This window comes from Vigna umbellata, unplaced genomic scaffold (genome assembly GCF_029865625.1).
Source record: "Vigna umbellata cultivar VRB3 unplaced genomic scaffold, Vumbellata_1.0 scaffold_866, whole genome shotgun sequence".
Lineage (NCBI taxonomy): Eukaryota > Viridiplantae > Streptophyta > Magnoliopsida > Fabales > Fabaceae > Vigna > Vigna umbellata.
Genome location: NW_028274631.1, coordinates 1 through 23,117, shown reverse-complemented (window position 1 = coordinate 23,117; position 23,117 = coordinate 1). Strand labels below are relative to the sequence as shown.

Below are 23,117 nucleotides of genomic sequence, written 5' to 3'. Positions count from 1 at the left end.
TCAAAGTTTGGAGACAAAAATATACCAAAGTTTGGGATAAAAATAAATTCGAATTTTTCGTCCAAGTTTACAAATTATAAACATATTTAACTTTTTTTTAATAAATGGTCAATTATGTCCCTGAAACTATATTTATTGTTTTAATTTTTAAAATTAAGAAAAATTAAAATAAGCCCTTGAACACATACCACATGTTTGAGATATTTATCTTTTTCAAAATGAGAAAATACACCAAAAATCTCATGTCAATCAAATATAATATACTATGTAAATGTAGATAATTCTTATTTAGTTAATTTTATAAAGTTAAATTAAACTTAATTTATTTTTTTAAAATAAGTTAATTTTGTAAGGTTAACTTAAACTTAAATTTACTTTTTTAAATAAATCAAATTAAAAAATAACAAATCGCTTCCCTAAATCTCAAAAATCTCAAATTGTGAAACAACAACATACTTTGTCCTTTATTGGCATCTTTCGCAGTTCAAATGTTGAAGGAATGATATCCTTCTCAAACAATCAATTAGAATTGTTATGATATTTTCAAGGCTAATACCTACTCCATTTCAAATTCACAAATTTGAAAATTTTTATTATATGTTTTATTTTTCAAGGAAGTATTAAATTAACTTTTTTTTTTTTAATTTTTCTCTTAATAATATTAGTTTCATAATAATATGTTTATAAAAATAAAAAATAAATAAACATATTTTTATTAAAATTGACTCTTAAAAAACTTTATTGGCGGATCAATTGTTTTTCTTAACTTGTATGACAAAATGTTCATTGTCATGTGACTATGGTAAGCTACATATCCCCTTGTGCTGAGTCCCTTAAGTAACAGGTTCTACGTTTATGTCTGTTAATGTTTTGAACTTTCAAAAGGGTTAGAACAAAATTAAATGGAGTTTATAACAAATACAAAAATAAAACTTAGTCGCTGAATTAGTTAAGCCTATATACAATGTTGTAAATGATGAAGTGATATATATATATATCTTTCAGATGATGGCAAGTCAACGTTAAAGAAGTTAGAGACATTAGATCTGAGTTTCAATTATCTCAATGAGAGCATAATGGAACTTGTGGGTACTCTTCCATCTATCAAGAATTTAAATCTTTCGGGTAATTATATTCGTGGACCCTTTATGAAAGGTATGAATGCAACTACGTAAGTACTATTACATGTTTCACACTTGGAGATTATAAATGTTCTAATTTAATTCTCTTTTTTTCTTTGTTCCAAGAATTATCACGTTTACCAAACTTGGAAGTGTTGGATTTGAGCATGAATCTTATTGGCAATGGCACATTTCTTGCATCTCAAGGTACATGTGTGTATGTGTCTCGTTGCTTTTATAGTATCATTTAATTGTTCGAGACCATTGGCTAACAAAGTGATGAACGCATAATAAGAATTCTACCAAAAAGAGAAATTACGATTCGAGGTGATTAAGAACCTGAGTTAGAGAACTCGTGAAATCTTGGAGTTACACTACTGCTTGCTAAAATTTGCTAATGATATGAATGATGTTTCTTCTTTTATCTTAAAAAAAACTTAAAAAAAGTGCTAATAACTAATATTTACTGATAAAAAACTTACAATAAAGTGTTAATAAAACAGTTAATGCTTAATTAGATATATGAAGGGATTAAACTATTTTCTAAATCTATACGCAACACAATTTTGTTAAGAAGATTGTCCTTTTATATATATATATATATATATATATATATATATATATATATATATTATAATATATATATATATATATATATATATATATATATATATATATATATAATATTTTATTATTCATCAATAAAGTAAATTTCGGATACTTTTCAGATTATCAAAGCAAGTCAAGATTGCAAAAGTTGGGGACATTAGATCTGAGTTTCAATCATCTCAATGAGAGTATATGGAAGTGGTGGGTGCTCTCCATCCATAAAGAATTTAGCAATGGTTGGTAATTTTATAGGTGGCCCCTTTCCTATGAAAGGTACGAATATCTTAATGCAGACAATTATTAAGTATTGCATGTTTTGTTGGAAATTCAAGTGTGAGTCTAAGTCACACATTGGATAGAAAAAATTATTGGATATTTTGTTGAAAATTCAAGTGTGAGTCTAAGTCACACATTGGATAGAAATGAGAAAAAAGATAGTATATAAAGGTGAAAGACCCATTAATCATTGCCTTAAGGTTTTGGATAAAGAGTGGTGTCAATCCATTATATATGATTGGGCTCACATCTCATTGGTGTTTGCAACTCCCCGGTGAACCTCCTCCTCGATTCCTAACATGTTTAACATATTGGAGACCTCTTTCACATTCTGATTTATTTTACTTTTCTTCTTTCAAGAATTGACACTTTTACCAAACTTGGAAATGTTGGATTTGAGTGGGAATCGTCTTGTAAGCCACACTCCAAACCAAGGTATGTATTTTGTTGCCGCTAAAGGTGTTCTTTGTAGTTCAAACTTTTTATGAAAGGTTTGCTAAGTTTTATCTTATGTTTAGTAATTTCAAGAAATTAAAATTTATGTATTTAATTCTTTACAGTTAAATTTTCTTTATTTTTTAATAATTTAATGAATAGAGTAATTGAAATTTTAAATAATTTAATTGAATATTGTAACTAAAATCATTTCAATTTCAATTTTTTTATGTGGATAAAGCAATTTAGTTTCTCTTTTAAATAAAATTTGTTTTAAAAATATTTAGATAACTCGTTCAGATTGACTTAGCTAAATCTTCGATCCAATATGATTCATCTTGGCCTTCAAGTCAGGGTCGAGGCGAGTTGACTCTGAGTCCAAACTAACTCATTTCGACTTTTGACTTGACTAACAATATGAACCTTCAGATCGACTCGTCTCAACCTTGAGCCTGAGCCTAGTCGTTTCGACCTTCAATCCACCTAAATCGTCTTAACCTTCAACCCACCTAAATTGTCTCAACCTTCAATATAGTTAATTTGTCTCGACTTTTAGCCTAGGTCCATTCATCATGAACTTCGACACGAGCAGACTCACCTTGACCTTCGGCCTGGGCCAACTTGTCTCGACCTTTGGCCTAGGTAAGCTTTTCTTAACCTTTAGCCAAATCTATATAGGGTTGCCTTTGGCCTAGGCTAAATCTTCTTAACCTTCGGTTTGAGTCAACTCGACTTGACCATCAGTCTGTATCAACTTAGCTCAACTTTTCGTTTAGGTCGAGTCGGCATGACCTTCTACCCATGCCAAGTCGACTCAACCATCGAGTCAAGTAGGCTCGACCTTCGACTTGAGCCAACTTGAGTAGACCTTTAGTTTGGACAGACTTAGATTGATCTTTAGAAGTCGACTTGACTCGACTTTTAATCTAAGCCGACTTGGCTCGACCTTCAGTCCAAGTCAACTAAGGTTGAACTTTGACTCGATCGACTTGGACTCACCGACTCAATCTGTGAATCTTCTACTCGGTTAACCCTCTTTTCAAATTAACTCAAGTTAATCTTCGATCCAACTTATTAAACTCAACCATAAACTAAGATCGACTTAGTTTTGTCCTTTGTTCCAAACTGAATGAGCTTAAGCTTAAGTTGAATTGCTAGATCTTCAACCCCTTTTTAACAATCTTTATGGTTTTTCAACCATCTCCTTCTAAACCATATTTCTTTCTTTTTCCATCACATGTCACTTTGCATCATGGCTAAAGTTTTCAAATTTAACCTTTACCTCTTTACTTTTTTGAGCTCCTTATGAAGACCAGCCAGATTTGTATTATATCCCATAAGATTCTCACCCTTAATGGTATTTCACAAGGGATATTCGTTCAAAAGAATGACCTTAAAAATAATTTGTTGTGTTTCATTTAGAATAGATCGCTGAAACATTTTTATATTTATCATGGTCATCCAATGGCATAATTAATACCCTTTATTTTTTTTTCTATTATAATAAGTTAATTAAAGGTCTTAGTTGTTACGGTGTCATCTTCCGTAAATAGATTTAGATCAAACAAGAGACAAAAGAAATGCCTTAAACTATATAAAAAACAAAACATATGAATTATGTTTTCTTTCCAATATGCCTTAAACAATATGAAAACAAAAGGTATGAAACCAACACTTTGGTTAATAATAGTCAATATGATAAACAAAAATAATAATTACGAATCAAAATTGGCACCACCCATCCACCACATTCGTCCAATAAGTGCAAGAAATATAGTACAATCATGTGATGGATGTTCTTGATGAGCTTTTTGTCATGAGGATGTGTTTGTTTCCTTCTTATAGTTAGTCATAAGGAGATAGAAGGTAATGGAGAAGGAATATAATGTTTTCATTTAAAAGAATGAAAATTAAAATGCAAAACATATCACTTAAAACAAAGGTTGAAAATGAGATTGTTTTGGAGAAGGGTAATAGTGGCAAGCAATGGAGGTGAGAGAGACAAATGATGAAGTCAAAGAGGGACAATGAAAGATGAAGGTAAATAGTGAAAAACAAGGACAAAGGTAAGAATGTCGGGCTTCATATGAAAAGAAGAAGACGCACGTAACTATGTTTAGGAGATTAGGTTTTGTTAGATTTTAAAGTATAAGAGACAAAAGAATGAAAGGAAAACTGATATCTTTATTGAGCATAAACAGTAAATATTTATGCGGTAAAATTTATAACCAACTTTGAGAAATATATGCTAAATTAATTAATTAAATAATGCATAAAATTCTCCTAAGAAATAGAATAGGAATATATTTTATTTAACTGATTTGACTCCTTCAACCACATGTTGTACGAGTTACAAAATTTCAACAATCTCCTCATTGACTCAAAGTCAGCATACATTAAGTTTTTCCATCCTTGACCGTATCATTTAAAGTTCCTTCACTTTTGGAAGTCTCGATCACAATTTATTGCTTAGTCTTCACGTCCTTATAATCTTCCGCAACTTCTGCATCTACTTGTAGTTGTTCTCTTGGCTTTTCGTTCGCTTCAATTGACAAAGGTTCTGGTTTCTCTATCTTTTTAGGAACTGCGTCTAACTTTGAGTTGCCAGTGTCTTTCACCTTTTTAGTACTGCCTTATTGCTTGACATTTTCAGCTTCTGCTTCAGGAAGAGTTGTCCTATGCTGCTCTTCTTCCTCTAATTTTTCTGGTTCAATTTGACTTTCACCAACTTTAACACCCACTATCTCTACTTTCTTGGCATTCAGAGATGAGTTTTTTTAAGTCCTCCGACATCCATATGTACTAACTGCAGTTTATTTGTTGCTCTTCACTGCTATTTTTGTTTCGTTTCCAATTCTGACTTTTTGTGTTGTAGGTTGCATCAAGATTTTTGAATAATTCTTGATCGTAAGTCATGTGGTTCGTGCAACCACTATCAATTAGGCAACTTTTTGTTGATCTTGCAGTAGCAAAGCAAGAAACAACAAAAAGGTTCTTCTTCTTCACCCTTTTTAACAACAACTTGTACATTCTCTTGTTTTTTTATGACTTGCAGATTTTCTCCAAATGTCCTAATTGTCCACATTTATGGCATTTCACATCTGGCCTCCACCAACACTTCGTCTGTGGATGATTTTTTTTACAAAAAGGACATGATGAAAAACATGAGAGGATTTGTTATCACTTTTGTGGTTGAAACTTCCTGACTTGTCCTTTTTTTTTGCAATTTAATTGTCAAAGCCCCTTCAATATGACCTTCTTCTCTCATGAGTCTTCTTTGTTCTAAAGTCTGAAGTGTGGTCAAAAGTTCTGCCAAGGTAGTAGTAGAAAGATCTTTTGAGTTCTCCAAGGAAGTCAATGTGGCTTCATATCTTTCTCGAATTGTTACAAGTATTTTTTGAACAATTCGAGAATCGGGAATCTTAGTGCCAAGAAGACATATTTTGTTTGCAATGTCGAGAAACTTGTTCGCATAATCTTTTATTGTCTCCGAATCTTTCATCCTCTGCATCTCAAGTTCTTGAACCAAATTCAAAGCTTGCATTCCTTTTATTCTCTCACTGCCTTTATACTCTTCCTTCAAAAACTTCCAGATTTCATGAGCTATTTTCAACGTCATTATTCTGTTAAAAATGACTAGAGATACAATTGTGAACAAAATTGATTTGACTTGGACTTTCGAAGCCTCCTTTTTGTGATTTTTCATTTGAGAAACTGTAGGACTGTTTGGCAAGGGAGACACTTCGTAGTCCTCTTCTACCGCTTCCCACACATCGTTATCATCTAGATATGCTTGCCTTTTGACAACCCACATATGATAGTTTTGTCCATCAAATACAGGCACATAAACGGTAGTAAAGGATGTTTGAGATTCCATCTTATGTGTGGTGGCTATTTAGTGGTTATAAGTGTTTGTGGGTTATATCACAGATCCCGTGAGATCCTTTTTGCTCTTGATACCAATTGTTGGGTTTTAAAGTATAAGAAACAAAAGATTGAAAGAGAATTTGATATCTTTTATTGAGCATAAACAATAAATATTTATACTACAAAATTTATAACCAACTTTGAAAAAATATGCTAAATTAATTAATTAAATAATGCATAAAATCCTCTTAAAAAATAGGATAGGAATATATTTTTATTTAACTTATTTGACTCTTTGAACCACATACTTTGAGTCACAAAATTTCAACAGGTTTGTTTATTTAATGTTAGGTTGAGATTTGACATAAATGAACAACAAAGATAGGAATGTGAAAGTGTTATCAAAGTTAAAATTAGTACAGGTGAATGTCGAAGGCAATTCACAAAGATGAAATGTTTCAAGACACACCATCATTATGAGATTTTTAGGTTATATTATTTGGAAGTGATTGTCAATCAAATACAAAAGTGAATCTTGAGTTGAGTATTAGATCATTTATACTAAACTCGTAATCTAAGTTGTAGAAAAGTTAATTTGAATTAGGTTAAATTTGAAATAAAACTTAATCAAGTAAATTAGATTAAATTGGGTCAACTTTGACAAAATTGTCAGAATATGTGAATTATTACACATTAATATAGCAATTAATATAGCAATATGTGTAATCCCTAAAATTAAGGGATTAGGATTAGTAATTATTGGGCAGATTTCCTTTTATTAATATTAGGTATTATTGGGCAGATATCTCCTGATTTAGAGACTTTATTTCACACTTTATTTCAGGAGATTTTTTACCTTAATTAGACAATAGTTTGTTTCTTTTTAAACACTTATGTATTGTTTCAAAAGTATGAATGAGAGAATAATTAATTCCAGCATCCTACTACTGTTTTACAACATGGTATCAGAGCTCTAGGTTTTTCCTGGAGCCCTGGTCTTTGTTTTTTGTCTCACGGCCTTCATTGCCGTTCCTCAACTATTGCTGGCCTTCATTGCCATTCTCGTCCAAAAAAAAAAAAAAAAAAGGGGCAGCCTTAATTGCTGCTGTTATTCTTTCCGCTGTGTTAACCTAACATCCGATTACAATGTCTGGTGCTACATCAAGTAGAGAAGTCTCTAGTCCTTCACACAAAAATGGAGAACTCCAAGGTCTCCGAGCGTCATACAGGTTGGATGGAAAAAATTTTCTCAAATGGTCCCAGTTTGTTAGAACCTATCTCAAGGGAAAAGGATGCCTGGTTCATCTCCTTGAAAATGGTCCAAGCATGGAGGATCCAGCATTTGCAGCATGGGATGAAAAAGATTCCATGATTATGTCTTGGTTGTGGGACTCCATGGAAGCTACCATCAGCGACACTTGTATGTTTCTTAATACAGCTAAAGATATTTGGGACTCCATAAACCGCACATATTCTAAAGCCAATGATGCTGCCCAAGTATATGAAATCAAAATAAAAACTGCAGCCACAAAACAGGGAAGCAGAGGAATCACAGAATATGCGGCACTGTTGCAGAATCTATGGCAGGAACTTGATCACTACAGAGTTTTTGAAATGAAGTGTGCTGAGGATGCAATCCTCTTGAAGAATTTCATAGAGAAGGATCGTGTGTATGATTTTCTTGCAGGACTAAATCCTGAATTTGATCAAGTTAGAGTGCAAATTCTAGGGAGAAAGGATACTCCTTCACTAGAAGAAACCATCTCTATTGTTCGTGCAGAAGAGTCGAAGGAGTGTAATGCTTGAGTCTCAACCAATGGATGGGTCTGCTCTACTTACCAAACCTGAACTGGTGCAGAAAGGAAATGAGCAAATTCCTAATTCTCTATGGAAAGGAAATAGAGATAATTTATGGTGCACCTATTGTCAGAAACCGAGACACACAAGGGAGAAATGTTGGAAATTGCATGGCAAACCTCCAGGAAAGGAGTGGGTGAATCGTGGAGGACAACAAAAGTCCCAAGTGCACATAACACAAACAGAGATTAAAGAATCTCCAGCAGTAGACAGTTTCAATATGAAAGAAATAAAGAAATTGAAGAAGCTATTGGGGAATCCTCTGGATCATGTTCTCTTGTTTTCTTAGGTAAAACTTCTTGTATGAATACCTCATATAATGTGAACTCTTGGATTGTGGATTCGGAGCTACAGATCATATGACACATTTATTCCACTTGTTTCATTCTTATACACCCTCACCAAGTAATAGAAAAATTATTGTTGCAAATGGGTCAGTAGCTACTGTTGCAGGATATGGTAATATCCAAGTAAACCCGAACCTTATGCTTAAAAACGTTCTCCATGTTCCCAAACTCTCAGCCAGTCTTCTCTCCATAAAGAAACTAACCTCTGATCTCAATTGTTCTGCAATGTTTTCCCCATCTCTATGTGTTTTTCAGGAACAGGACTCGGGGAGGAGGATTGGACTTGCTAAAGAAAAAGATGGTCTTTACTACTTGGAAGTATCTAAAGAATCCCAAACCAACCAAGCAAAATCCCTTCACAGTATAACAAATAAGGATGAACTATGGTTGTATCACTATCGTCTAGGACATCCATCATTTAAGGTGCTACAATTTATGTTTCCTCATTTGTATGAAAACTTAGATATCTCAAAGCTTCATTGTGAAACTTGTGAGTTAGCGAAGCATACTCGTGCTTTTTTTCCCAACAGCAATAATAGAAGCTCTCAACCTTTTCAATTGATTCATAGTGATATATGGGGACCGTCTACAGTACCAAATATTTCTGGGGCCCGCTGGTTTGTAACATTTATTGATGATTGCACTAGGGTTACTTGGCTCTATTTGCTTAAACAAAAATCTGATGTCAGCACTATCATTCCCATATTTCACTCAATGATCACAACTCAATTTGGAGTTAATATTAAAAGGTTTAGGACCGATAATGCTAGAGATTATTTCAACCAAACCATATCCTCGTATTTCCAATCTAATGGGATCATCCATGACTCTTCATGTGTTTATACCCCACAACAAAATGGAGTGGCAGAAAGAAAAAATGGGCATTTACTCAATATAACTCGGGCTCTTCTTTTTCAAGGGAATGTTCCAAAAAATTATTGGGGAGAAGCTGTTCTTACTGCATCATATCTTATTAATAGACTTCCCTCTCATGGCCTAAGTAATAAGAGTCCAATAGAAGTCCTAAATAATTTCTTTCCTCACTTTAAGAAATCAAATGGATTGATTCCTAGAATATTTGGATGTACAGCCTTTGCACATGTCCCTGTTCAAGCTAGAGATAAACTGGATCCCAGGGCTGTTAAATGTATTTTTTTAGGATATTCAGCCACACAAAAAGGGTATAAATGTTATGATCCTATCATTAAAAAATGGTATATCTCAGCTGATGTTACTTTTCTTGAAACTAAACCTTTTTTTAACAAAACCAATCCTACAGAACAATGTCTAGAAGACCCTCATGAAAATACTGAGTTCTTAACTCTGCCATATATCACAACCAACAGATCTGAGCCTCCAACTATACAACATAATTCTGAACGAGGATCAGAAGCTATGGATACAGATTTCCCCATTGAAGCAACTCGAATAGAAGCTGACAATCCTCCGAGATTTAACAAGGTTTACACCAGGAGAAAGCAAATTCCAGAGATGATGCAAGTCCATGAATCCAATCCAAGTTCTGCACCAGAAAATGAAGAAATACCTGAACCAGAAAATGAGATTGACCTTCCAATAGCCATCCGAAAAGGTACTAGAAATTGCACTAAAAAACCTCTCTATCCTCTCTCAAATTATGTTTCTTATGATAGATTATCAGCTAATCATAAAAGCTTTATTGTAAACTTGAATTCTGTGGTTATACCAAATAATATTATTGAAGCACTAGCAAAGAAAGAGTGGAGAGATGCTATGCAAGTGGAAATGACAGCATTAGAGAAGAATAACACTTGGGAAATTGTGGATAAACCCAAAGAAAAGAATATTGTTGACTGTAAGTGGATATTCACAGTAAAATATAATGCTGATGGGTCACTTGAACGATACAAAGCAAGATTGGTGGTTGTGACTAATGGAGACTCAAGCATATGGAATAGACTATGAAGAGACGTTTGCACCAAATGCTAAAATGAATACTCTAAGGATTCTTCTATACTTAGCTGCTCATTTTGATTGGAAACTACTTTAGTATGATGTTAAAAATGTCTTTCTTCATGGAGACTTAGAGGAAGAAATCTACATGAATATCCCACAAGGGGTTGAAGGAGATAGACAAAATAAGGTGTGCAGACTTAAGAAGGCACTATATGGACTAAAACAATCTCCTAGAGCATGGTTTGGGAGGTTCTCAAAAGTTATGAAGGGATTTGGATACAAACAAAGCCAAGGAGACCACACGTTGTTCGTAAAACATTCAGAAAAGGGGAAGGTAACAGTTCCTTTGGTGTATGTGGATGATATTATAGTAATTGGGAATGATGAAAAAGAAAAGGAAAAATTGAAACAAAGACTAGTCTAAGAATTTGATCTCAAAGAGCTTGGAAAACTGAAATATTTTCTAGTAATTGAAGTAGCATACTCTACCCAAGGAATCTTTATATACCAACAAAAATACATAACTGATTTGATTTGTTGGCTGAGACAAAGACTATTGGATGCAGACCCGCAACCACTCCAATGGACCCCAATCACAAACTGAGTAAATATGGAGATTAACCAGAAGTAGAAAAAAGGATGTACCAGAGTCTGGTTGGAAAATCAATATATTTGGCACATATCCGACTAGATATTGCTCATTCGATAAGTGTAATAAGTCAGTTTATGCATGAACCAAAGGAGTCTCACCTTCAAGCTGCCTACAAGATTCTACATTACTTAAAAGGAACTCCCGGAAAGGAAATCCTATTCAAGAAGAATGAAAGATTGAACCTTGAAGCCTACACCGACGTAGACTATGCAGGACCTCTAATTGATAGAAGATCAACTACTGGATATTGTACTTTCCTGGGTGGAAATTTAGTTATATGGAAAAGTAAAAACAGAATGTAGTGTCTAGATCATCAGCCAAATCAGAGTTCAGAGCACTTGCTCAAGGAATATGTGAATTATTATGAATAAACATTATTCTGGATGATTTGAAAGTTGATTTGAAGGGTATCATGAAACTATACTGTGATAATAAATCAGCAATAGAAATTGCACATAATCCTGTTCAACATGACCGTACAAAACACGTTGAAATAGATAGACACTTCATCAAAGAAAAAGTAACAAGTAGCGGATGTGTTAACAAAAGGTCTTAATAGCCCTATCTTATAAGATCTTATAAGCAAGCTGGGAATGACCAATATCTATTCCTCAGCTTGAGGGGGATGTCAGAATATGTGAATTTATTACACAATAAATATAACAATTAATATAGCAATTATGTGTAATCCCGAAATTATGTGTAATCCCTAAAATTAAGGAATTAGGATTAGTAATTATTTGGCAAATTTCCTTTTATTAAGATTAGGTATTATTGGGTAGATATCTCCTTATTTAGAGACTTTATTTCAGGAGATTTTTTACCTTAATGGTTTGTTTCTTTTTAAACACCTATATATATTGTTTCAAAAGTATAAAAGAGAGAATTATTAATTCCAGCGTCCTAATTCTGTTCTCAACAAAAATCATAAATAAAAATCAATCCAATCTTATTGGGCTGAATCAAGGGATAACTCAACCAAGGGTGTTGCTCCCTCCACCCCCACACATCTCTTCCTCCACCTCCCCTTTACTATTTTGCCCCTTCCTCCACCTTTCCTTTACTATTTTGCCCCTCAGTAAAATTTTATTTTTAAAATTATTGTTTTTTAATTTTATTCATTTATAACATATTTCACTGATAACCTACGTAGTTCCTTGTATGAGTAAAATATTTTTCTACAAAGCTTGGTGATCGTGAAAAGAATTATCAAACAATCTTCTTCTTGTTCTCGGTGCAGTATGTGGTGCAGTGCGTTTATGGTGTAGTGTCCTTGTCGTGGTTCCTCTCCAGGTACGTAGTCATAATCCTTCCAATAATCCTAAACCCTAAATCCTTCCCATACTTCCAATAATCCTTTTAATATCCAAGCCTATAATCCTTGCATGAGCCGCAAAGCGTAGTAAAATAAAAACGAAACGTAAAAGGAACACTGCCTATGGACGGATGACATCCTTCAACGGATGTCAACATCCGTTTAAGGCAAAACGGATGTCGACATCCGTTTAAGGCAAAACGGATGTCGACATCCGTTTTGCCTTCAACGGATGTTGACATCCGTTGAAGGATGTCATCCGTCCAGAGGCAGTGTTCCTTTTACGTTTCGTTTTTATTTTATTTGTTTATTTTATTTACAGTAATTTATATTTAAATTTATAATTTTAAATGTTATATATGGTTAGTTTTTAAACGTAATAATTTTGTTAAAATATGAATTTGTTAAAATATGAATTTGTTATAGGTGGAGAAGAAGCTTAACGGAAGAGAGAAAGGTAAACGAAAATGGAAGAGAGGAAGAGGTGTAGAGGAAAGTAAATCAGAAGTTTTAAATAAATTAAAATATTAAAATAATAAAAATAAAAAATTTTAACTTTTGAGGATATAATTGTCATTTTAGAAGGATATAATTGGCATTTTAGAAAATTGGGGAGGTAGAGGAAGAGACGTGTGGGGGTGGAGGGAGTAACACCCCTCAACCAAATGGACGTTCATAAAGAAGCATAGACATGTTTGAGAGTTGTTTACAATGTTAAAATAAAATTAACTTCAACCGTAAAAGGTACATGAAAGTTACTGAGATTTAGCCATCAAAACCAAAGTTTTGTACGATACAAATGCTAAGTCATGTAAATATATTTACTACAATAATGTATGTGTAATTTTATTTGCTTACCGTCTTTTTTAACAAACCGTATCAATTAATCACAGGTTACGCAATGTGGACGGAAGCTGATTAAAATAGCCATCTATTTGCAAACCTATTGAGAGAACAATTTATATTGCTAATTCACATCGATTATAGAAAAGTTATTAAATTAATTTTATAAGAGAATTCAAAAATTGTCTAAAGAGTGGGATATAAATAAAAAATATGGAGAAATATCAATAACTGTTGATTTATGGATACAAAGTTCTGCATTTGTTTTTTTAGCTGCAACAGTCATGTATTTAATCAATACCTGTAATAAACTAACATAATATTTCAGATGCCCATAGCGTTGAGTTCTATGTATTCAAGAAGTTGAAGACACTGAACTTAGCTGACAATAATTTTGACAAGGGAATATTCAAGTCCTTAGTGTTTTGGGGAAAGAGTGGTATCAATCCCTTATATGATTGAGGTCAGATGTCATTAGTGTTTGTGGTTCCCAAGTGAATCTCCTCTTCAATAGACCCACGGTTATCATGAGATTTTTACATTAAAGTTAAAATTAATAGAGGTAAATATCGTCGATCACAAAGATAAAATCTTGCAAGACACAATGTCATCATGAGATTTTTAGATTATGTTAGTTGGAAGTACAAGAATGAATCTTGAGTTAAAGTTTCAGATCATCTATACTAAACTCATAACCTAACTTGTATAGAAGTTAATTTGAATTAGGTCAAATTTGACAAAATCATAAATAAAACTCAATCCGGTCTTATTGACTAAGTCATGTATTTACAAACTACAACGTAACGTTTGTGTAATTTTATTTGCTTACCGTCTATTTTAACAAACCTTATCAATTAATCACAGGTTACGCGATGTGGACGGAAGCTGATTAAAAATAACCATCTATTTGCAAACCTATTGAGAGAACAATTTATATTGCTAATTCACATGGATTATAGAAAAATTATTAAATTAATTTTATAAGAAATTTCAAAAAATTGTCTAAAGGATACAAAATTCTGCATTTGTTTTTCTAGCTGCAACAGTGATGTAATTTAATCAATACCTATAATAAACTAACACAATATTTCAGATGCCCATAGCATTGAGTTCTATGTATTCAAGAAGTTGAAGACACTTAACTTGGCTGACAATTATTTGGACAAGGGAATATTGAAGTCGTTAGTTGCTTTCCCCGCTCTCAGATTTTTGGACCTAGGTTTTAATCCAATCAAAGTGGATCTTGATGAAAAAGGTATGTTTGCCCTACGATATTTCATTCTTTAACTTTGATTTCTGCATTCGAAGTATCAATTAAGAGTATGTATAAGCTAATAATATTGGTAAATAACCTCTTTTATTCTTTGCTGAAGTTTTGTCTGATCTAAGCAAACTGGAAGTTCTTCACCTAAGTAACGCAGGTATCAATGGAATTTTACCAAATCAAGGTGAGCATGTATCACTTCTGTGATTCTTTTTGTCCTTGTTCCAAATCTATTATACGTATACATTAGTAGCATATACTTTAAGTGTATTATTATTATTATTATTATAAGAGTTTAACAACTATACTTGTTGAATTATCAATCAATTAAAAATAACTCTCTAGAGACAAGATCCCTTAATGTGTGGATCCAATGATTTGATTTGATACTGTCAGTCAATCTTTGTAGTTAGTGTAATTATCAATGGCTGTTAGCATTATTTGTTACCTTATTTGGTTGTAGTATCTAGCCTTAATCATAGGATCTTGTATTGCTAGTATCTGCTATATATGTACACGGGTAATCATCAGATTAAATATATCTTGATTTACCTCTCGTTACCTTTTCTAACTCTCATGAATTTAAGGTAGTTGTAAAAATAAATAAATTTTGACATAGTAAACAATAGATTTTTTTTTTTTTTAACATAACCTGTCACTGTCTGAATATAGGTTTGTGTAAAATGAAGCAACTTCAGGAACTAGATCTGTCATTCAATAATCTGAGAGGAACTTTGGATGCATGCCCTGACAACTTGACATCATTTCGCATTCTTGATGTCTCCTTCAACTACTTAAATGGGAATGTGACACCCTTCCTTGCTCAACTGACATCTGCCGAGCTTCTTGGCATTGGATTCAATGACTTTGAGATATTCTCATTCAACTTTTTTGCCAACCATTCAAAGCTTAAGTATTTACTCATTGGCAATATGAAAGTGGAAACCGAAAATCCGCCTTGGGTTGCATCATTTCAGTTGGAAGGACTCCAAATGTGCGGTTGTGAGTTAAACTTACCAGCAGAAATTCCAACTTTCCTTTCAAATCAAACTAGCTTGAGATTTCTTGATTTATCAAGAAATAACCTTGTTGGTAAGTTTCCTAGCTGGTTGCTCATGAACAAGCCAAATTTAGAAGAAGTCTACTTATTTGATAATTCTTTCACTGGACCTTTTGAACTACCCTTTGATAAAAATCATCGCATGGATCAAATGACATTGTTGTCCATAGCAAACAACAAATTGCAAGGCGAGCTCCCCAACAACGTTGGATTCTTCTTCCCACGTTTGGAGATTTTGGATACCTCAAACAATAAGTTTGATGGTCCTATTCCGGTTTCAATTGGAGAGATGTCAAGCTTAGTGGAGTTGTTTCTAGGGAGCAATAACTTTTCTGGCAATGTACCTGAGTACATTCTTAACAGATGCTTCTCATTAGAATCATTGACGATAGAGAATAACCAGATCAATGGATCACTATTGAGTACTATCAGAAAGCTTAGTCTTACTTATTTAGCTGCGTCAGGGAACAACATTGAAGGAGCAATAACAGATGAATGGAGCCAACATGAGTTGTACATGTTAGACATATCTTACAATAAGTTCTCTGGTGCACTGCCCTCCTGCTTCAAAACGCCAGAATACTTGTTCCTGCAGGGAAACAATTTTACAGGCACGATACCTGAATTATTCATGAGCAACCACTATAGAGCAGTAGCCATTGATTTTAGTGACAACAAGTTTATTGGAACAATACCTGATAGTGTATACAAGCTTTGGTCTTTAAATTTTCTTTTATTGGCTGGTAATCACTTGCAAGGCCAAATTTCCAGTCAAATATGCCAATTAAAACATATCAATATCTTAGACCTTTCGAAAAATAATTTCAGTGGGTCCATACCTGCTTGCTTCAGTAATATGTCATTCGGAAACGTTACCGGTCCCTTTTATCCTACTGATAGGGAAAAACCATTTACCGCTGGACGTCCTCTTGTGGTAATGCAACTCAGAACAAAAAATTTATATCTTTCCTTCGGCAGTGATAGATATCAGTTACTGTCCGAACTAGATTTGTCATGTAATCAATTGACAGGAGAGATTCCACACGAATTAGGAGATCTACATGGCCTTCATTCTCTCAACTTATCTCACAACCATCTAAATGGTCTGATCCCAGAGAGCTTCCAGAAGCTACAAAATATAGAAAGTTTAGATATTTCAAATAACAACCTGAGTGGACAAATCCCTCTGCAGTTACAGGACTTGCACTATTTGGCTGTCTTCAATGTTTCCTACAACAATTTGTCAGGAAGAGCACTTGAAAAGGGACAGTTTTGTACCTTTGATGAGAGTAGCTACAAAGGAAATCCGTATCTTACGTGGGATACCTGTAAAAGTGAACGTTCAAAACCACCACTACGACCAACTCTGTTGCCTGGTGAAGTAGAAGAAGAAAACTCTGAAATTGATTTCAATGTCTTCTGTTGGAGTTTTGCTGCATGTTATGTCATGGTAATCCTAGCGTTGGTGACACTCCTTTGGTTCAGTCCTCATTGCTGGAGAATGTGGTTTTATTTTGTGGACGTGTGCCTTCGTAAATGCTTTGGTCAATTTCTTCATGGTTACCACTAAGTTATGAAATAAATGGCTTATGTTAGATATGTTACTTTTAGGCTTAATAGTTTTTTTTTTTGTTTCTAATATTTAAGGAGTTTCTTTAATGTGATCTCAACTTTTCTTTTCGTTAATTCAGTTCCTGTTTATTTTAAGAGTCAATGTGGTCCATTTCAATAAATTGAGCGTGACAAATTTTGAAACGTGATTATGTGTAAATGCCTTTGAACTTCTCCAACTTTTGACTCTCAATTTCTACTCATACACATGTCTCTATTCTGTGCAAAAGCAATCTGAGGTATGGTGAGTAGAAACAGAGTGGATGAAGAATTGGGATAAGTCTAAAGTCGCTGATACATGATCATATTTTAAAAATGATGTCAGCATCAATTTAACAGTAAAGACCACGTTAATTCCTTCTAAATAAAATAGGAACTGAAATGAAGAAAAAAAAATAGAAGATTACATTAAATAAATTCTTTAAATGTTGAAATAAAAAAATTTATTAAACCTTACTTTTAACAATAAATGGTATGATAAGTGATGAAAAGATTGTAGTTTGTTTTATTTTCATCAAGTTCCTCAAATTTTGTCATACTTTTGAAGTGTTTAAGTAGTGTGAAAGTGTAGTAGGGTTACTCTTCAAATATTAAGAGTCAGTGTGTCTATGTAAGATTTGAAGTTGGTTGGTTTAAAGTTTCACATTGTTATATGCTTATGCAACAACTATTATCACTTCAATGTCAATGCAAGAAAGTTATTGATCATAAAGTGTTAGATGATTTTGAAAATGAGGTAATCCCAAAAATGTGTCTATTGGAAATGTATTTCTCATTGTTCCTTTTTGATATCATGGTGCATTACATAGTTCATTTGGTGGGATAGATTTGGTTATGTGGCACTATTTATCTAAGATGGACGTACCTAGTTGATAGATACATTAAAATCTTTAAAGATCAATTGTGGAGTAGTATGTATGCCAAGTTGTGAACCAATAATAGTTTCAAAGAGTCAACATGATGAGAGATGTCAAGGTAAGGGTATTCAATTAATCAAGATTAAAATGTAAGTAAAAAAAAAATTGATGAACTTAAACAACATTGATGAACTTATTCTTTATATTTCCTAACACATTGTTGAAATCAAGTCGACACACCCATGTATGAATGAAAATTGGGCAGTTAATGAACACAACAAAACTTTCTTATTTATGTTTAAGAAAAAGGTGAAAATTATGAACTTTAATTACAACCATGTAAGACTAGGTCCTTTATGAACTTTTGTGTATCTCAAAATTATAACTTTTCATTTTATCGAGACAAATGAAAAAAAAAATAGTATTCTAGAGGAAAGTGTATTCTCGTATTAAAAGAGATAAACTATAATTAGTTTCCCTGTGTATTTAAAGAGATAAACTGTAATATCAATTTCACTTGATGAGGATTTTCCACCCAAACAATGTATGTCATCTCAAACTTAAAATTTTTCATATTATTTTGTTACTATAATCCAACAGAAATCACCTAGTAACACATGATTATTTCAACTTTCAGATTAGCCCAAGTTACAATACTGATAACATCTACACTTCCTCAAGGGCAATAAACAACCAAGGAGTCTTCCATGGCAATAAATAATCAAGAATAAGATGAATGAAGGTACTAATTTCCAAGTAGAACAGCATACAAAATTTCATTCCAAGCATCAGGAACACCAGCCAGACACCAGTGACTACAGTCATCAAAAGAAGTTCCACGCCCTGTGTAGATAGAGGGATGACCATCTCTCCTCAGTTGTGTAAGCACAGTGATGTCTAGCAATTGTACAGGATTTGCCATGTTACTGATAACTTTCTTAACAATATCCACACCAGGATATGCTGCCATTGCTCCTTCCTCTGGTTTAGTTTGCCTTAGGCACCCCTTTTTGCTGTTCAAATGAAGGAAGAAAAGAAAGAAAAGAGTAAGTCCATGAATGCAAATTCAAAGTTATACAAGTGAAATCAACTTACTCAACATGGGAAGCAGCAATTCCCTGAAACAAAACTCTAGTCTTTGAAGGGTCAATGTTAGAATCAACCCATTTAGCCCAAGTAGTGAGTCCAATCTTGAAAGCTTCCATGTGATCCATGTCCTTGATCAGTTCAGTCCCTATTTGAAAGTAATCCCACCTACAAAACATTAAATTGAAGCCATTAGCCACATGGCTACCTCCTCTCATAAAGCATAAAAAAGGTAGCTCAAATCTAAGGTTTTTCATTACGCTTGAGAGTGTCCTGTGTGAGTCCACCAATGGTAAGAATTGAAAATCAAAACATCAACTCCTTTCCACTGATCCCCAGAGCTAATGGTGTCCAACTTCAAAATCCTGCCTTTTTCTTTATCAATAGCCAAATCCACTAAGAACCCATTTTTCAACCACATGATTGAAGCTTTGTACTCCTACAATGTCCCAAAAGTTGAACCAAATTATAAGCCAATCAAACAACTACAAAGGCTCAACACTTTCCTCTGTAAACAGAAAAAAACAACTACCGGAAACGAAAACACGAGAAGTTGCTGTGTCTGACTCGTTGAAATGTAAGTTGAGTTTGGGACTGCAATGTGAAGCAGACAAGTGAGTGACTGCCACATGTTGTTACTTATGGAGTCCCCCACAAACATTATCTTCTTTCCTGTGTTTCTCTCCAAGAACTTCTTACCATCAAACCTGTCACCAATAACACCATTTGGGGAGGGAAGAAAAAAAATTCAAATTTGAAAACCTCATGATGACAGCTTGCAAGTCAGAAAAATACAATGCTGCCATTTAAAATATATGATAAACTTTGGACTCAAAACTACAAATTAAACTAAAACAACTTGATGAATGAGAACTCAAAACTACTAACAAAACTGAAACAATTCGATATAAAACAAAGGTAGAGTTAAGTTAATCATCACATTACCTTGGAAGGTCACAACCAGAGGGCTTCCATCTATAATTGAGGTACTCCTTATCTGGTCTGCCATTTCTTAAGCAATCAAATCCTTGGCCAATGAAAGGACAGTCCCTTGAAGCTTCATAGAGAGGGTGGGAAGAGGGTTCATCAATGACCCATTTTCCCTCAGAAAAATCGCATCTTTGGTATGGTGGAGGAGATGCCAGTGCCCATACAAAAGCTGAGGCTAGGAGCAGAGGACCCAACCACAGGGAGAACACCATTTCAAATTGCATCAGACAATGTGTTCAGAGCGCGTGAATGTTAACGTTTGTTTATATAAATAATATAAAAACATGTGGGGTTGGTCCTATGGGCATGTCTAGTGGTAGCTTTAATGAAAGTAATGCAGAGACAAACTATTTGTGTATATAGTTGCTGCATCAAATAAAAGTTAGAATAAGGATAGTATGAGAGATATTGATATTTATTTGAAATATTTAATAAAAGTAAAATGGTTTTAAAAAAATAATTTTTTGTAATTTTTAAAAGAAAAAGAAATATAAAGAAAAATAATGAATGTAAAAAAATTATGTGTATAAAAATATATTTTTTTAAAAGTCATGGTTCGCCATTAATTTGATCACGTGATGTGATTTACGTTTAATTTCTCTAAAGAAAAGGTGTTACTTATTGTTGAAAGTACAAGTTTATTTATAAATGTCAAAGTTTTATATTATGATTGTCTGTGGAAAGTTTCGGTTTCCCAAATCTGGGTTAATCATAATTGCTGTATTTAATAATAATCTGACGTATCACCTCTTCAATGTTAACTATCTCTGTCTTCATAACAGTTGTTTTTCAGTTTTCAATTTAAAACAAGAATATTTTAATTCAATTTTAAATTAATTACTCTTTTCCTTATTTCACACTAAATATTAATGAATTATTATATTAATTAATTATTCACTCCATATTAATTAGATTAAGGATATATAATTAAAAAAGGTAGTCAAGTCTCAAATTTTAAAATTAAAATAAATGAACAATTTACAAAAATGCAAAAGATATTTAGACTTGTTTAGATTGGGATAGGTGAAAAGAAAAGGAAATGAGAGAAAAGAAGGTGAGATTTATGGTACATTTAGTAAAAAGTTTCTAGATGATAAAATTGACATGACTAAAAAAATTTATCGTGTGTAATGCAAAGAAAAAAAAACAAACATTTATTATTATTGCTAAATTAGATATGTGTGTGTAAACACGTGTGTGCGTGATGCATATATGTGTGCGTGTGAAAGAGTACGAGGGATGTGTGTCGGTGGATGAAGTGTGTGTATCTGCGAATACTTGTGCATATGTGAATACGAATACTTGTGTACACATACGTATCTACGAGGGTGAATACATGCATTCACGTTGTGAGTAGGTGAGGGTGTGTGGGGATATACGTAGAGAGGTGTTTGTGTGTGTAATAAATTGAAAATAAGGTTGAAAGTAGCGTTCAACGCCTTTCAACGCTAGAACCATTCAGAGCTCTATGTAAGGGTGGCGCTTGGTGCTGTAAAGTGGCGCTCTCTATGTAAGGGTGGCGCTCGGTGCTTTAAAGTGGCGCTCAGTTCCTGACAATCTAGATAACGTTCTAAAATGTAAGTGTTTTTATACGCGTTCAATATGGTTATTTGCTTCAAATTTATTTTTTATTGTTCCAAAACATGTTCTCTTAAATTTTTGTTAGTTTTTCTCTACTACAATATTCCTATTCATTTATTTCACACATTCAAACAAAGATATTAGAGGTAAAAATAAGCATATACTAAATAAAACACAAGAAAACTAGAAAATTCACTAAACTTGAGGATAAAACAAGGTAAAAGCTACGAAGAAGTTGATTTATTCACAAAATATACATACAAAACACGTAAAATCAACTGTTATCAAGCATCTCAAGTTTTAGCCTAAATCTCGTCCAGGCAACTTAGTTTTAGCTTAAGTGAAAATGTTCCAGGGCATATCTCGCACAAGCGAGAAGGTTTAGCTTAGGCAAAAATACTGTCAGCATGCCACGTAAGAGCCTCTTAAATGGTGTTTGTCCAATTTGACGACAAACCTCTCAAAAATAAGGACCTAATTGAGACACCGAATTTGTAGGGGACCTATTTGAGATTCTAGACGAAAAAAATGACCTACCAAAAAATTAAACCTAAATATTATTCATGTTTGTTGTTCGACACTGTTTTTATCAAACATATTCTTTAGACAATTTAAGTTATAAACACTATTTTGTTGAATGTTCCTTTGTTAAACTTCAAAATAAGAGTTGATAGATAATCTTGTCTCTCTAGACAATCTTTTTCTTAACCGTTTACATAAGTTTTTAGTAATTCTATATAAAAACATATAAGTTCAAGATAATATGGAAACTTTAAAATAAAGTCTAGAGCCCAAAACACATAAAAATAACAAAAGACAAAAATTATAGATTAGACTTTCGCCTAGTGATGTACGCTTGCCTAATAAAACTGATTTGGCCAACGAATTTAACATTATGTAACATTAAAATAAAATTACAACTTATTTAATTTCCTAAATTATTCTCCAATTGTGCTCATGATCTTCATTTAAGTTTTCTTTTTCATAAAATATTATAAGATTCAAGGAGACGTGTTTTGATCTTTGACTTTGTCTTAGAAATTTTTTTCCTCAATTTATTCTTATATATGATCAGGAGATAATCTTTTATCACACTCACTCTCATGTTCATTCTTTTTTATTCACAAGATCCCATCTCTTACTAACACTTCAACACTTAAAAATCTTTTACCGATGAATCTTTATTCATATTTCAACCCTCAATAATACAGGTCAAAAATTTCAGAACCATTCAAATCATATCAGTTGTCCAAAGATTCACATTCAAATCCTCATAAAAAAAATGATATTCCATAATATAATTAGTTACACTTAAGTAAACATTATTTTAATACACTCCCTCATTTAACAAAACATACAATCCTCACAATAATTAATTTCATGAAATTATTTAATTTAAACTTTGTAATTT

General features: G+C 33.0%; 1 protein-coding gene and 1 pseudogene across 2 annotated transcripts; one reads left to right on the top strand and one right to left on the bottom strand.

Moving 5' to 3' along the window:
• The first annotated feature begins 982 nt into the window (after positions 1-982).
• On the top strand, positions 983-17,904 carry LOC148190503 (receptor-like protein 14; annotated as a pseudogene). The gene is made up of 7 exons (XR_015783203.1): positions 983-1,155; positions 1,248-1,328; positions 1,850-2,003; positions 2,367-2,441; positions 14,351-14,512; positions 14,631-14,705; positions 15,194-17,904. The product of XR_015783203.1 is annotated as a receptor-like protein 14 (transcript).
• A 694-nt stretch (positions 17,905-18,598) lies between these two features.
• On the bottom strand, positions 18,599-20,450 carry LOC124845803 (protein trichome birefringence-like 42). Its single transcript, XM_047322982.2, has 5 exons — positions 20,081-20,450; positions 19,668-19,842; positions 19,396-19,574; positions 19,145-19,303; positions 18,599-19,062 (listed from the first exon to the last, which is right to left on the bottom strand). The coding sequence occupies exons 1-5, from the start codon at positions 20,347-20,349 to the stop codon at positions 18,795-18,797; spliced, it is 1,050 nt and encodes a 349-aa protein (XP_047178938.2). The 5' UTR covers positions 20,350-20,450; the 3' UTR covers positions 18,599-18,794.
• Positions 20,451-23,117: the final 2,667 nt, after the last annotated feature.

Bases quoted from the DNA above. Each gene is read 5' to 3' on its own strand.
- LOC124845803 (XM_047322982.2), bottom strand. From the start codon at position 20,349: ATGCAATTTGAAATGGTGTTCTCCCTGTGGTTGGGTCCTCTGCTCCTA. The intron at 19,575-19,667 runs GTAGTTGTTTTT...GGGACATTGTAG, and splicing joins TTCTCGTGTTTTCGTTTCCG to GAGTACAAAGCTTCAATCAT. The intron at 19,063-19,144 runs GTAAGTTGATTT...TCATTTGAACAG, and splicing joins ATTGCTGCTTCCCATGTTGA to CAAAAAGGGGTGCCTAAGGC.